At 36.6% G+C, this 11,192-nt stretch overlaps 2 protein-coding genes across 2 annotated transcripts; both read right to left on the bottom strand.

The window, feature by feature from the left end:
• Positions 1-3,062: 3,062 nt before the first annotated feature.
• On the bottom strand, positions 3,063-3,713 carry LOC133881309 (putative F-box protein At3g16210). Its single transcript, XM_062320234.1, has one exon. The coding sequence runs from the start codon at positions 3,711-3,713 to the stop codon at positions 3,063-3,065; it is 651 nt and encodes a 216-aa protein (XP_062176218.1).
• Positions 3,714-8,590: 4,877 nt separating this feature from the next.
• On the bottom strand, positions 8,591-10,100 carry LOC133882299 (F-box/kelch-repeat protein At3g06240-like). Its single transcript, XM_062321439.1, has one exon. The coding sequence runs from the start codon at positions 10,045-10,047 to the stop codon at positions 8,857-8,859; it is 1,191 nt and encodes a 396-aa protein (XP_062177423.1). The 5' UTR covers positions 10,048-10,100; the 3' UTR covers positions 8,591-8,856.
• Positions 10,101-11,192: the final 1,092 nt, after the last annotated feature.

Raw genomic sequence — 11,192 nt, 5'->3', positions numbered from 1 at the left:
ACCCTTATATATTTCTTTGAGTGCTGTTTACCGTATAACAAGTTTTTATTTTTAAATAGTAAAATTAGATAATACGAATAGACTTTAACTATAATTAGATAATTGAGATTAAGTGATAGGTATCAATTGTAGTTATGTTACATTAGGTGATAGTTTTTAACTGTAATTAAGTCACAGTCTTTACTTATGAGTAAGTGATAGTCTTCGTCTATAGCTTAATTTCTTTATCAATTATAGTTATGTTACAGCTGTTTTCTCCGGTCTTGGAAGGTGCCGATCTATGCTCATTAAGGTCATCCATTGCTAAGGGGGTTCCTGGAGAAGGCATGTGCTTTACACGCGCCGACTCCAGCTGTCGTTTCTTTCCCGGAGCTTGTTTTCTAGGTTCTGTTTGCTTTTTGTTTGTATATTCTTGTTTGTATTCACAGTCTACCGTTTGGTAGTTGCTTTAAGTCAAATTTTTCCTGGTTTTGTGGGTAAAAATTCTTTATCTCTAGTTCACTTTGATGACTTTTGCGCTTTGTTTTATTGCCTTTGGGCGTTAAGATTGTATTTGTGCTCTTGTGATTGTATTGTGCTTTTCTGGTTGTGTAAACTCTCCGGAGATTATTTCTCAGCAATGAAGAAGATAAAGGCATTGTGTTCACAAAAAAAAAAAAAAAAAAAAAAAAACCTGTGCCTCATCAGAAACAGTTATTTTTTAAATAATTTTATTGGCCTTGGTAACAAGTGATTGTCTTGAAACGAATGGGCCTTAATGAAAATCAGTATGGGTAAGTCATTAGTGATTATGTATTTCGCTTTGCTGATGATTGCTTCAGCGAAAATGGGCATTTGAGATTGTTTGAAGGCTCAATCTAAGGGTTTGTTTGGGTTCGTAGTTTTAAAAACTATTGATTTCAAACGTTTGATTTGAAAATTAGTTTTTTTTTTTTTTTTTTTTTTAAAAAAATGTAATAAACCATTTGGTAAAATAGTAGTTTGCATTTAAAATAACGCATTTTTAAAAATATATCCCCTCACTTATAATTTAAAAACATAGATTTTTTCATGTTTTAAAAAACGAGGCAATTTTCATAATACTGTTTAAAAATGTACTTTTTAGCGTGCAAAATCACAAGGCCAAACAGATTCTAATTATCCCAATATTGCTGATAACATTAATAAGTAGATGCTACATCTTTGGGTTCCACAAGTTTAGAATTCCAAGACTATATATCTAATTCTATGAAATCCAACAAGGACTTGAATTGTTTGTTTAATCGTTTTGCACTTGCCTAACTTTCCTAAACTTAAAATCTTAGCAATAGGGATTTTCCGAGGAAGAAAGATATCTTAAATTGCTAATCATACAGTGCCTCATTTAGAGAAATGCCCTAATTAATTAATTGTATCCTATTAATCATCAGGAGAGTTCAAGTGTCAAAAATCTAATATGGTTCCACAAATTTTTATAACCTAGTTGTGAACTTAATATGTCCCTATGTGTGGCATGTAATCTCCATTTTTGTGACAGCCATTAAGTCAATGTTTGTTTGTGTTTGTGTTTTTTGTCTTTTGTTTTATGTTCCTAAGCCAAATACCCAAATTGACAATTCAAAAAACTCCTAAAAATTCATAAAGACTTTTCAGATTTCTGTCACATCACAATACTTTTTCAGATCAAAAATAATAAAAAAATTTCCCAAAACCCATTAACCAACATATCCCACAAGTTCCATCATCACCATAAGACAATTTTCATGTAGTGAATAATTCATGTTATTCGTGGTCTACAAGTTGACTCACACAAGTGAACCGTTGCATTATGTGGAACTATTAATTAACTATAGTTATGCACAACAATGGCGGCTGTCACTGATCAAGTGGTCCAATGAACAATAGCCCAAATATAGGTCATTGGGACCTTACTAGTATCAATCTTTCTCAATCATCCAAAAAAAAAAAACAAAGAGGAAAAAAGTCTGCTATAGATTTGTAGTGTGTAAAAACTTTAGTTAATTATGAGCCATAAACTCAAACGTATTAGCCCATTCAAAGATATAAAAGACTCCTGTCTAATAGCAATGAAACTTCAAGAAGACTATATTTAAAGTGAAAAAAAAAATGGCTGAAACACCATAGCAAACATTTATTGCGAAAGCAAATAAAAGATGGAGAATATCATTCATGAAAAATTGCCTTAAGTAATGATTTGACTTTGCAACTAACAATAAAACTCTTGTCCAAATAATGTGACGATACATAAATAAGCACTAAGCAACAACACAATGCGAAGTTATTACCTAATTAACGTTTGATAGAAATAATTGAATAAGTCATAATTTATTGAAAAAGAACAAAGAACAAATACAACTGTCCTGTGACATACCTGAGAAAAACTGTATCAACCGTTCTCAATTCCTTAAATCTATAGTGTCATTCTCACCCAACTCAAAGATCATAATAATCGCAAGGGGTTCTAAAGAGTACCAATTGTCTAAGCCTTTTCAAACCATTCTGCGTGAGCCGCATCCTTTCCCCTTGAAGAAGTCTATTACTCGATCTGGCACAGCATTTACTTGATCGAGTAAAACAAGACTTTGTACATATGTATTCATAATACACAAACAGTAGTTTATATTTCTAATTCCAAGATTAAGGAATCCATTGGTCATGGGATCATATAAGACCAGCTTTTTACTCATGCTCTCCTAGGAGAACTCTTTTGTTCCTAAAACTGATTGTCTCCCACAACTCTCCACGATTCCTTAAATCAATAGTGCATTGTTTACTCCATGACTCTATTACGCCATATTCTTTCATCAACCAAATGCAACAACTATAACCTCGCCCACTCAAATCGTCATGGTCTCTTGGATTATAGTTCTGTATCACAGAGAGCAATCCACCAGATACCACAAGAGAAATATAATTGAAATTTGTTCGAGTTAGAAAATCTGGAAGCTGCATCACTCGGAATTCCTCGTCAGACATATGAAACAACAGGACCACCAATTCTTTTTGAAAGTCGGAGTACTCCAGAAAGCTCGAATGATGTCCAACCCAATGGGTAGCCCCATTTACGAAAGCTTGCGAGCTATAACATAGTGAAAGTCGTCGATGACACTGACAGTCTCCCAAGCGCCTGTATGGAGTTTAAACAGTTCCGCCATCGTTCTACCATTATATTCATACACCATTCTCAGCACCTTGTAATCATTGCTTTTATCGTCAAAACCGAACCCGTGAGTACAGCAGTAGTTGTAGTAGAAGTAGTTGCTGTTGGGTATATCAATGCAAGGCGAAGGGAGAGTCATAGTCAGTCTAGCTGCAGGGTTCCATAGAATTAAGGGTTCAAAACGATCACCATCATATACGAATCGATTGGTCAACAGTAGCAATCCCTTACAGTCAAGGACTTCATCAAAACATTTAGCTTTAGTCAGAGATGGAAATTCAATTTTTTGAAGCTCACGGAAGTAATTGTCGAACTGGCGTAATTTACATCTGAAGTCTATCTCCTCCTCATTACCAGTCCGATATAAGCACCCCGGAACTAAGTGGGCATAATTGTCGGTGCTCTCATTGTGGTTGGTGTGCATGGAAATAAAATCAGGGCTACGGATTAAAGATTTCCACGATTTGGAAACACATTGGAATCGTAAAAGTGATTTCACGGGTAGTCTTACCAGGATGTCAATCTGAAGATCTTGGGGGAGTTGCTCCGACATCTCTGTGAATTTCCTCCTTCCGCTCAATTAATTGGAGGTACTTTGGAGAAGAGGGAGGACGAACAGAAGAAACCCTAGTCCTTGTGTTTTTGTAGTATCCAGTTGCAATGGGCCGAGTAAGCGTTAGTGGTCCGGGCCCAGAGATAGTTCAAAAAGAAGGACTATTAGAAGCCTCACCTGGAAAAGGATTTATAACTGAACCGGATTTCTCATCCCAATTTTCCAAACGGGCCAAACCACACATCCTTGCCTGCAATCACTGGCAGCATCACCGGTGCCGGAAAATCGAAATGCCAGGTGACTGGAGGGGGAGACAACGTCATCGAGCTCGAAGGGCCACCCTCGTCGTTGAACCTCCTGCACGAGCAGCTCTTGGACTTGTTAACGTTAACGTTAACGCTCGGGGTGTATCTCCCACACTGCTCGCTCTGCTGCCGTTCGCAAATGGAGCCGGACACCTCCGATGACGACGACACGCTGCCCATCCTGATTCCCATGATAAGACGGTCACTACGTACAAATCCCAAGCCTCTCAGGCGCACATTTGGTACAATGAGGTGTAGCGCAGGCGAGTAGAGCTCTCGCTTTCGCTCTGAAATGGTAAACGTTCCTTGCCTCCGTGTACTTGTTTTCTTAAGTTTTCCTTGTTAGGGTGCCCAGCCATAATTTGTTGTAAACAGCACTATCACTCGTACATTTGTTTAAATCTCATTTTCTTTCTAATATATATTTAGCGAAAATGTCTAAAAAATTACTAGAATCAAAAAATACTAAAAAAAATAAAAGTTATACTCTAAATTTAAGAAAGTCAAAATGATTTCCTTCACATAATTTTAATATAGAGAAGCTTTATATTTCTTCTCTCATTTCTTTAGCATTTATTTAAAAGAATATTTAAAATATTTTTCTTTCATTTCTTTTTTCCCTAATATTTAAATTAAAGAATATTTAAAAAGTATTAGAAAAGGATAAGAGAAGTTATTGTGGAATGTATTTAAATAGATGAGCAAAAAGTGACTTAGTTTCTTAAATTGATGAAAAGTTTAAGGGAAGCTGCTACTTAGTGTTCTAATTAAGCAGCAGCTTCTCTAATTTTTCCTAAATTTATGCATGAAACGAAACTACTTTTTGTTTCTCTATTTAATTAATACACTCTTTAATAGAGTTATTTGTTTTCTCTTATACCATTAAAATATTATTTCCTTACATTATACAAGTTTCTTACATATTTTTACATTTTTTACAAAATCTCAACACAATCCCTAATTAAAGGCAAAAATGAGAGATGAGATTAATATTTTGTGTTAAAATAATGGATAGGGAAGTTAAAGTGTTATCTTGCCCAATATATTGGGTAGTACTATACCATTCACAGTGCTTAGGAAGCTGCTGAAGGTGAGTTTTAGATTTTTAAATTTTTTTTTTTTCTTATGTTTAAGGAATAAGATTGAGAGGTTATAAGGAAATTGTTGCTAGTGTTTTTATAACCTACCAATGTTCCTCATGTGTGTATATCATATACCCGATTTGTTAACGTCTGAACAATTTTCAGCCTGCGAGCCTCATCATATGATCAGATTATGCAATATCAGAAGAAAACTCAATGAAGAACAAGAAAGAAATCAGGAAGATGGAGAAGAAGATTTCTCTGTATTGCAATGAAATGAAAGGTTCTGCTACATTAATTGTATATATACCCATCAAACTGATCAAAGAATGAAGTAATCGATTAACCAATTACAATACAATAAACTAATCATTTAAACAATCTTAACTAACTCCCAGCTCATCCAAGTTCTATTCTGACTCTGAAACATCACACGATTCACACAAGGCTATGTGCATGTTGTCAAGCTTTAAAAGGAATGAAGAAAACTTGCTTCTTCTTTGTTTTTTTTTTTTTGGTCAGTTGTCTTTTGTATATTTGCTTGTTGGGTTTTGTTTGTTTGGCTTCTGTATATTTTGTGCAGATAGCTGTGTTTGGTAGTCTGATGTGAGGCTTCTGGTTTAGTTGCTGTTGGAGAACCAGGGGAGGAGCCTTTGGTGGTGTCCGGCGGCACTCGACAGACGAGAGGGGGTGGCATGGGCAGTGGCTTGGTGAGGTGGGAGGTGGGTTCTATAACTTCTTTTATACCGACTAAATGGAAAAACAATGGGTTTTGTGAGGTGTAGTAACAATCTTGTGTTTTTCTCTTTATCACATTTGGTGTAATATAAGAATGTGTCCATTCTTTATTGGATGATACAAAGAACCTGATTTATATCAGGTCGTAATATGAAGTTATAAGATTTGAGGTCTATTTGTCCCGAATAACTTAGGATATCAAGTCCGATTATCCATGGAAAATAAACTCCACAACCTTCCCTAATTAAAGGGGATCCTAATCCGCACTCCCCATTATGTAGCCAACATCATTACCCATTTTTTCACAAGCTAAAAATCTATACAATTATGCCCTCACTTTTGCTATGATCTTTATTTTTAAGAAATGCATAATTAAGATATCCATTGTCGCATCCACAACCCTTACCTACATACAATAGGTTGAGGGTGCAATGATGCAATCATTCTCTTGTAAGCATGTGCGCAGTGAAAATTATAGCTCAAAGAATGTAACGAAAAATTTAAAACTTAAAATTAAGAGAAATGCTACCCTTACACCTATTGTTTACTCCCATCTATTTACACCCTAACGTGGCAATGATGTGGCGCTGTCACATTAGGAAAAACAAATATAGAAAAATTAGTTACAAAAAAGTGATGCGCTTTTTTGTGTGTGTTGAGAAACGTGTTTTTCCCGGCATAGTAGGATGAGGTGCAGTCGCATCAATCTGCTAAGACAGAAAAGACACGTTTCTCAACGCAAAAAAACGCATCAATTTCGTAATTAACTTTTCTTTTCTTTTTTTCTTGTCATGGTCTTTTCTTTTTTTAGTTATTTATTTTCACTTTTTTATTTAAAATATTATTATTTTTACCTATTTTTTCTATTTTAAGTGATTGGTGCACAATAGTTATGCAACTGTTGTGTACCACTCTAGAGATATAAGATGAGTCCTACGTGGGACTCATATGGGGGAATCCATCACATGAGGCCCACTCCATATCTATAAAACCTTGCAATAGTCATTTTCCCATATTCAAATATGTTAAACAATGTAGCAACTTAGCAAATCATTAGCCATTTTGTTGTGTTGGATGTGGAGCATTTTTTGCTACATAACTAGCCAAAACAAGCCCAATGTAAGTGCTCTAAGAAAACTAATTAAGGATAAGTTCTAGGTAGAAATATACCAACACATGGAATAGTCATTTTCTTATGGACTACAAGAATGGCTATTCCAATGCTATTTCATTCCACTTTGTTTTATTTTCAATATAATTTATTCCATTTTTCTAATGAATAGTCATTCCGTATAGGCGCATATTTTGAATTTATGGTTTCTAAATAAGCGATTGGAAAAATAGTAATTTTAAAATGTGAAATTTAGAAATACAATTAAATGTACGGTAAAAATAATAGTTTTGACTTTTAAAATTACAGCTTGATCTTTAAAATCGTGCATTTTTCAAAATGCACCAATTGCCTACTATTTAAAAACTAAATCTTAAATTATTCGATGTTTTCAAACCGTCAATCTTTTTAAATAAACTCACCCAAACATGACACTTTTTACTTTTTATAAAAAAAAAAATAAATTAAAACACACTTTGTAAAATTGCATTTGGCAGCACACCAACTGAGAGAGCTTACAGAACCCTACTACTGTGTGGCTAAGCGATGGCAGCTCGTGGGATTTGACCGATCCGGTGGGTGGCCCGTGGCCACTTGTGGAAGAGAAAGGTGGTCGGCTGAAAGCCACATAAGAGAGAAAGAAGAGGATTCCGGCAGCAGTAGAAGGAAGAAGGTTCCGACGTATCGATGGCATTAGGAAAACTATGGATTTTATTGCTTTTGTTAACGACAACACACTCCACCTTCTTGTGGAGGATTACTATGTAAGAAACTTGTGCCTCATCAGAAACAATTCTTTTTTTAAAATAATTTTATAGGCCTTGGTAACAAGTAATTGTCTTGAAACGGATGGGCCTTAATGAAAATGAGTACGGATGAGTCATTAGTGATTATGCATGTATTTCGCCTTGCTGATGATTGCTTCAGCGAAAATGGGCATTTGAGATTGTTTGAAGGCCCAGACTAAAGGTCTGTTTGGGTTTGTAATTTTAAAAAATATCAATTTCAAATGTGTGATTTGGAAATTAGTTTTTTTTTTTTTTTTTTAAAAAAAAAAAAAAATAATAAACCATTTGGTAAAATAGTAGTTTGCATTTAAAATAGAGCATTTTTAAAAATATACCCCCTTACTTACAATTTGAAAACATAGATTTTTTCATGTTCTAAAATACGAGACGATTTTTGTAATTTTATTTAAAAATGCACTTTTGGCGTGCAAAATTACAAGGCCAAACGGATTATAATTATCCCAATATTGCCGATAACATTAATAAGTAAATGCTACATTTTTGGATTCTATAAGTTTAGAATTCCAAGACTAATATAATTCTATGAAATCAAACAAGGACTTGAATTGTTTGGTTAAGAGAAAAAAAAAAGTCTGCAATAGATTTGTAGTGTGTAAAAGCTTTAGTTAATTATGAGCCATAAACTCAAACATATTAGCCCATTCAAAGATATAAAAGACTCCTGTCTGATAGCAATGAAACAGGCTGAAACCCCGGAGCAAACTTTTATTGTGAAAGCAAATAAAAGATGGGGATTGGGGAATATCATTCATGAAAATTTGCCTTAAGTAATCATTTGACTTTGCAACTAACAATAAAACTCTTGTCCAAATAATGCGACGATACATAAATAAGCACTAAGCAACAACACAATGATAAGTTATTACCTAATTAACGTTTGATAGAGATAATTGAATAAGTCACGATTTATTGAAAAAGAACAAACAACAAATACAACTGTCCATTGACATACCTGAGAAAAACTGTTTTAAATCAATATAGTGTCATTCTCACCCAGCTGAAAGATCATAATAATCGCAAGGGGTTCTAAAGAGTAGCAAATGTCCAAGCCTTTTCGAGCCATTCTGTGTGAGCCGCATCTTTTCTCCTTGAAGAAGTCTAGCACTCTCGCACAACATTTACTTGATTGAGTAGCACTAGACTTTGAACATATGTATTCATAATAAGCAAACTAGTGCCCACATTTCTAATTCCAAGATTAAGGAATCTATTGGTCTTGGGATCATATAAGACCAGCTTTTCACTGCTGCTCTCACTTAGAAGGAGAACTCTTTTGTTCCTAAAACTGATTGCCTCCCACAACCCTCCACGATCCCTTAAATCAATAGTGCATTGTTTACTCCATGACTCTATTACGCCATATTCTTTCATCAACCAAATGCAACAACTATAACCTGGCCCACTCAAATCGTCATGGTCTCTTGGATTATGCTTCTGTATCACAGAGAGCAACCCATCAGATACCACAAGAGAAATAGAATTGAAATCTGTTCTAGTTAGAACATCTGGAAGTTTCATCACTCGGAATTCCTCCTCAGACATATGAAACAACAGGACCACCAATTCGTTTTCAAACTTCGAATGATATCCAACCCAATGGGTAGCTCCATTTACGAAAGCCTGCGAAGCGCCACATACTACAACATAGTGAAAGTCGTCGATGACACTAATAGTCTCCCAAGCGCCTGTACGGAGTTTAAACAGTTCCGCCATCGTTCTACCATTATGTCCATACACGATTCTCAGCACCTTGTAATCATTGCTTTTATCGTCAAAACCGAACCCGTGAGTACAGTTGTAGTAGTAGTAGAAGTAGTTGCTGTTGGGTATATCAATGCAAGGCGTAGGGAGAGTCATAGTCAGTCTAGCTGCAGGGTTCCATAGAATAAAGCGTTGGAAACGATGACCATTCAATACGGTCCATACGGATGGTAAATAAGTGGTCAAAAGTAGTAATCCCTTACAGTCAAGGACTTCGTCAAGAAATCCTTCTCTAGTCTGAGATGGAAATTCAATTTTTTGAAACTCACGGAAGGAATTATCGAACTGGTGTAACTTACTACTGAAGCACTCTATCTCCTCCTCATTGCCAGTCCGATATAAGCACCCGCGAAGTAAGTGAGCATAATTGTCGGTGCTCTCATTGTGCTTGGTGTGCATGGAAATAAAACCAGAGCTACGGATTAAAGATTCCCACGATTTGGAAACACATTGGAATCGTAAAAGTGATTTCACGGGTAGTCTTACCAGGATGTCAATCTGAAGATCTTGGGGGAGTTGCTCCGACATCTCTGTGATTTCCTCTTTTCGTTCAACGGGGGCGGCTTGGAGATCGATGAAGAACTCGTGAAGAGGATGCCTGCAGCCTATAGAAAAAACCCTTTTGTAGTATCCCAGAGAGGAGCTTAGGGCTTGGGGCTTGGGGCTTGAGGCTAGGCCCAATACCCAGAGATAGCTCAAAAAGGAGGCCCATTAAAAATCTCTACCTGAATTATTAACTTTGAAGGTCCAATAGAATCTTCAGATAACGACGTCGTTATAATTTAGTTCCGTCAACAATAAAAGCCTTCACTGCTTCTATGGCAAAGAAAAGGGCTTTGGGGCTTTGCATTGTGCTTGCTTTTTTGCTTTGTAGTGAAAATAGAAATCATCTTGACGTAGTCCAGGCCATGTCCGGGTAGTTATGTTAGTTATTTGTAATAAAAGGGCTGGATTGGGGAGCAACTCTTGGAGAATAAGCCCGAGCCCACCTAAACTAGGGTTAGGGTACTAACTAGGGTTCCTATGTGGACCTATTTAAGACTCAACTCATGTAATACGATGCATGCAATAAAACTATGTTTTCTCCCAAACGTTTGGACAGTCGACCTCTGGCTTGGTGAGACGCCAAGACCAAGTTTTTTTCACGTTCTGTGCAATTTTCTTCCCTTAGCTGCGTCAAAGTAGTATCAAAGCTCACTTCCGGTTGTTTTCTTAAACGATCGGCGGCCCTCGAGTACCAGCAATCCTTTAAACCCTTGTTTTTTTCCTCCTTTGCACCCCAAATACTATTCCTTTTTCCCACCAATTCACGACCCACCAACCACAGATTTGACACTCTATCAATACCAGGAATGTTTACCCGGAGTGGACGTTCATATGGGACTGACCACCTTAGGCACCCCCACAAAATGATCGCATCCAGGAACTGATTCAACAGATGACAGCCATGAACAGACGGATTGATTTCCTGTATAGCCGCAGTGTTGAAGGTTCGGACGGATCGGGCAGCCATAACAAGGAGGGCGAAACGGAAGGGAACTTACAGAGGGATAATGTCGAAGGAGAGGAGCCACCACCCGTCGGGGGGGAACGGGACCCACCCCCACCCTTCCCTACTCGGGGGGTGCACCAACCACCACCGATGAGGCGCGGGGAGAACGCGGGCTATCAGT

The sequence above is a fragment of the Alnus glutinosa genome, chromosome 11, assembly GCF_958979055.1.
Source record: "Alnus glutinosa chromosome 11, dhAlnGlut1.1, whole genome shotgun sequence".
In the NCBI taxonomy this organism is placed as follows: domain Eukaryota; kingdom Viridiplantae; phylum Streptophyta; class Magnoliopsida; order Fagales; family Betulaceae; genus Alnus; species Alnus glutinosa.
Note: the sequence above shows the minus strand (reverse complement) of the source record. Positions and strands in the feature narration are given on the sequence as shown.